The 5388-nt window shown below is 40.6% G+C and overlaps 1 protein-coding gene across 1 annotated transcript in view; it reads right to left on the bottom strand.

Annotated features, from left to right (window-relative positions):
• Positions 1-1218: 1218 nt before the first annotated feature.
• RAB3C (RAB3C, member RAS oncogene family) overlaps positions 1219-5388 on the bottom strand; it is a 125615-nt gene continuing 121445 nt past the window's right edge. The window contains exon 4 of the mRNA XM_009894267.1: positions 1219-1406. Within this exon, the coding sequence (XP_009892569.1) occupies positions 1219-1406 (188 nt within the window). The remainder of the gene's footprint in view (positions 1407-5388) is intronic.

The raw sequence follows: 5388 nt of genomic DNA, 5'->3' as shown, positions 1-5388 counted from the left end.
CACTGTATTAAAAAAGAATTTGGGTACGTTAGTCTGCTATCTTCACAGCCTTTTGCTGATCTTAGGAATGTATTCAGAGTAAGACTAGAAATGTTGATGATTTTTTATTACTCCTAAAGTTTTAAAAAATCTTGAGAAACTCTGATTGTGTTGTCAAAGTAGATATCAAAGTGAAAAGGAGGTCAAACTGCAGTTCACTGACACCAGCAGCACTTCTGCAATAGGCTGGAGTAAAATATGGGTGTTTGTAGCCAGTGTGGTGATGGTTGTCTCAGTGACTGAATGGGAGACAAAATTCTTGAAAACTTAAGTATGTGGGTTTGACAGCAACATGACAAGACAGTTTTTGGCTATGAACAACCAAGTGTAATGGATTTTGCTCTGTCAGGGGTAATATAGAACTGTGTGTTTAATATCTCATGCAGGTAGAAATGGAAAGAGCTAGTCAGCCCTCCACTACTGGGGTAGGTACTGTAATGATGGAATGAAAAATTAAGTCCAGTTTCAGAAAGGCATTCGATAGACACGAAGCTCCCATGGAAATGTAAACATACTAGCTATCCAAACAGGTTGAAGTACCTAATGTCTCTGAGGGTCTGCACTGAATAGCCACATCCAGTTGGAAAATCACAGGGAATTTTGGTGGCTTTGGGTCCAGGAACTAACGTCTTTCTAATTTCTGCAATTTCCATGATGTGTAACATAATGAGTATAGATTTGCCAAGGCAATACACTCCAGGAAGCATTCCTTATACAAATGATCTGGACAGAATGAGGGATTGGTTCACTAAAGGAGTATTTCTAAATTGATTTTCAGTCAGGAGAAAATATAAGTGGCATGAGGAAGCTTATTCTAAAACACCTTGGCCACTACCCTAAGGACTCAGCTATATAATTTGAAACTGATGAAGTGAGACTCTAGGCAAATGTGGTCTGAGGACATGGCACCAGCTGAAGTAAGTGTAATGTAAAACAGTAAAAAGAAAAGAGAAACTAATAGCCATCCTGCATGCAAAAGCCTGATGCTAAAAATGGATCATCCTTTCAAACTAATAACCTCTCCATCTCCATACGCATACTCAACCAGCTGCTGATGTAAAATAAAAGACTTTTCCCCCAAATAAATTAATAAGACAGTATAAATAAAGGCATATAGACCATTCATAAATACTCTGTTGGCAACAGAACACACTGGAGCTGCCTTCGCTGACAGCTGCATTAACAGCCACAGTTGGGCTGCTGTGGAGGAGGGGTGTCCTTTAGCTGTGTGTTCTGCTTGCTGGCAGCAATGGTGGGATCCGTCTCCAGACTTTCCGACATTTTGTCACAGATGATATCCACCAGTCGCTCAAATGTCTGCTTGACGTTAATGTTGTCCTTGGCACTCGTTTCAAAAAATTCAAATCCTAAGAAAATAAACAACATGTTCATGTTCGATGCATATTCCAGTATCTCCAATAAATATACAAACTTCTTTTGGCCAAGGAAGAGTGAAGAGATACTGAGAAAGCAAACACGTGACAGCACACATATAAAAGGGTGATATTGCGAAAGCAGTTAAAATTGTAACACAATCAGAGTAAAGTACATTAGTGCTATTTGCTTTATACCAAGCCAGATATAATCAGGACTGGTCCAAACGCATTCCCTTAGAAAAATTCTACTTTATAACAGTTTAATCTAAAAATTGACACCAGCCTGAGAGCATTATTATTTCAGAAATGCTCTACATCGCCAGCCATTGGGAAGGAATAATCTAATGCTCCATCTCTAACTATTATGTTCCTCTGAGCATTATTCGTCTGGAAACAGCCACTTCCATCATGTCATTAACCTGGTGCCAAAATAGAAATAACCAGGTAAAAAAACAAGCAAGACAAGGAAAGATTTCTGCAATTTGATATCTACTTAAGTTAGAGGTGAATCCATGGGACCAAAGGGACTCCCAACCCCACAAACCAAACTAGTAAACAAATACACAAATGCATGTAAGGAAGAATCTTCCTTAATTAATTCATATAGAAGGACTTTTTATCTATCCATTCCCTGCCCGAAAGGCAAATATCTGAGCTATCCTTAACCCAGACGTGAGACTGGAAGCAGAGCCAGCTTTCCTAAGCTCCCTTCTCTGCCTCCATTTGTCCCATGTCTCACCTCCCATGTCTGCCTCCTTCATCTAGGCCAGGTTTGCAAATTCCTGGTCAGCCTGCAATCCAGCAGGCTTCTGCCAGCACAGGGTCTTGCCATGTTCTTGCTTCCTTTGCAGAACATTTGTCTTTTTTTCATTGGCTTTTTTTAATAAGCCCTTTCCCTCATGCTCCACCTTTTCCCACAGTTACCACATTGCTCACCTGAAGGTTCCCTGGTAACTTAAAGCTTTCTCCCGCTTCTGTCTTTTCACTACCTAGGGGTTCAATATTAAAACAGTTTACAAAACATCTAAGCCACCAGTAATTTTACAGAAGTAGCTTAGCCTTTGCACAACTATTTTGATTCTGATTAAATCTGAAAAACAATGTGCAACTACCACAGTGTTTAATTATGAGAAAAATCCTAGTAAGAAAATGTCAATCACTTGAAGCTCTTGGCAGAAGGTTAGAAAACAGCTTTTTGTTGTTTTTTCTTTTTTCTAAATGTTGTGTGTGTTTTCTAGTGAATGGGCTAATATATTTTGAAGTGCCACTTGAAATTTAAATGCAACTACTTTGATCACATTAGTACTATGTATTCAATATGCCATCTGAACAGGATGCAATGTGCACATTCAGTCCTATAACTGCTTACCATGTAGCTTTTGCATGTTTGAGTACTAGCCTAGAATTAGAGCAGATAATTATATTTAGCTTGGCATAATATCCTAACACGCGCTAATACCAATGCAAAAATATAACTATGTTCTGAATTTTCTTCTTATTTTCAATTTACATAAGGTGCCTTGTGCTGAAACGTCACGCAGTGCCAAATTATTTAAATGCATAGTAGCTAAACACAGGCCAAAGTAAGTATTCACAGGTAGTTTAGATAATAAGAGGTACAAATAATGTACAGGGATTTAGTCATACAACTTCCATTAATATCAGCAAGAAGCGTAAGGATAACCTCACAGGTATGAGTATACATTGCCATGAAAACTTTTCCTTTTGACATTTCTCTGGAAAGCAGGAAAACTGTGCATAATAAAAGACCGTATACAGAAATCATATACTGGGAGGAGGTTTGAATCTACATGTCACTGTTTTAATTTAGCTTGTAACACAATTGTAAACACACATCTCCTTTGTCCTAAACTAGAAGGAAAATGGGGAAGGCCAGTGTAGCCTCACTTCCTGGTGGCTTCAGCCCTCCTGCAGAGCTCCATGCAGGAGAAGACTGTTCAGATTGCTTGGGGACTGCTTGGGGTAGGAAGATGCTCTACATTTTCAGTGCTCTGTGTTGAAACTTGTCTGCAACTCTAGTACAGCAACACAGTCAGATCCTTCCACAGGTGTTAGTGTCTGCTCCAGAGGAAGCAGGAGGAAAGCAGACACTCCAAGGAAGAACAAGCAGGACCAGAGGGCAGAAGGGTTGAGGGACATTGAGGAATGGCACACCTAAGCCTTGAAGAACACAACAGAAAGAAGAATGAGTCTTAGGGACATTTCTGAGGGGAGCAGTTTTTACAGATAACAGGACAGAATAACTGGCACACGAGATGATTGGGAAATGGCAGATAAGACAGGTAGGTCTGAACAGAGAAAAGCAGAAAGTGAAAGGAAAAGAGTCACAAAGAAGAGAGGAGACCGATGTCAGGAAATACTGTAACATAGACAGGATCAAGAAAACAGGCCCTCTGCTATGGTAAGGATGTTCTGCATAAGAACACCATGAAAAACTTAAGAAGCACCCATTCTCCAAGCAAGACAGAGGCTTGCAGAGTGTTGAAGCACAAACATTTATTCAAATAAAATAAAAATAGACACTACAGCTGTGGTGAAATCTATGGAATTTCAGTTACAATTTTGATCTAAGAAGGAAATTGTAGTCACAGTAGTGGTATAGCTGGGTATCAGGCTATGCCTGTATACATATTCCATCAACTTAGTCATTTATTGCCTGGGTGATCCAGGACCTTCCCAGCTAGACCCTGCATAGATGAGACAATGCACTGACCTGCGAGCAAGTGACTGAACCCCCATCTGCCTCCACAATGAAGTATTTGCTTTATTCTTCATGGGAACTGTACAGATGGGAATTTTGGACAATCCTGGAGATTCCCCCAAGCAGCCCCTCCTGTCCATAGGCCAGCTGGTAGGAACTACTTATATGCTTAAATGTGCTGATAAACTTCCTGAGTAGAGAACAGGGCCGTGCTGGTGGGCTGCCCTGGTGGCAGTTCCTGCTGTAGAACAGATTCAGCTGCAAAGAGGTAAGACTTGTAGGTGGTCTTTGGAAACTGTTCTTGCAGATGCAGAAATGGTCACTCAGAACAGTCTTTTGTAGCCAGTTAAGGCAATTAAGAGATGCTTTGTGCACAGTTTTAAGTCATCACTGCCAACAGATCATGGCATATAGTGGGCAGGTAGGACCAGCTGGACTACAAGAATTCAGCAGAACAAGAGTTCAGAGAGTCTCATCTGATGCAGCTGAAGACAACGTTGTAAACACCGTTGCGACAGAGGCCCCTGTTGCTATCCGGATAGCAACTGTGTCTGTGCAGGGGATTCCACCCCGCACATGAATGTTACCATATGCAAAATATCCCAATAAATTAGAGTAGTGTTTCTTTTTTTTTTTGTTTAACAGAAACTCTGTCTGTGGAACAGTTTCAAAAAGATAGGGAGCATTTTTCCTAGCAGGGTGTGACTGGAATATATACCCCAATTCTGGTTGTTTTCCATTTTGTTATGGAATATATTGCAGATGTTTTTGCCCATGACCTCTCCTCCTGACTCATCTTGCAATTATTTTACTAATAGTGCTTAGAGACCATAAGCTTCTAAAATGCCTGTGTATGAGGGCCTCACACCTATGCCTTTTAATAGTTTCTTCAGTTTTTTTCCCCACTGCTTGTTATTAATGGAGAGAAAAGATTTTCCATGTAAGTATAAGCCTGAAGTGAGGCAACTCTCTGGTGATGCTCAGGGCAGCTGAGCTCAGAGAACACCATGTTCCCGCCACCCGTGATGCTCTGTACTGCCTACGTGGATGAGACAGGGCAGAGCAGATTACTGCAAAGATATGACAAAGCCCAAGAGGCAAGTGGGTAGGTAAGGCAGAACAGAGCTGAAACTGAGAAAATCCAAAATATCAAAGTGCTGCCTGAATATGAACAATGCTTGTGGAAAATGCATCAAAATGTTTTAATTTAAATGTGCCTTTTGTGTTTAATTCTGTCCTTACACTATGTCT

This window comes from Charadrius vociferus, unplaced genomic scaffold (assembly GCF_000708025.1).
Source record: "Charadrius vociferus isolate BGI_N301 unplaced genomic scaffold, ASM70802v2 scaffold731, whole genome shotgun sequence".
NCBI lineage: Eukaryota > Metazoa > Chordata > Aves > Charadriiformes > Charadriidae > Charadrius > Charadrius vociferus.
The sequence above is the reverse complement of the archived record's forward strand: the minus strand, read 5'-3'. Positions and strand labels throughout refer to the sequence as shown.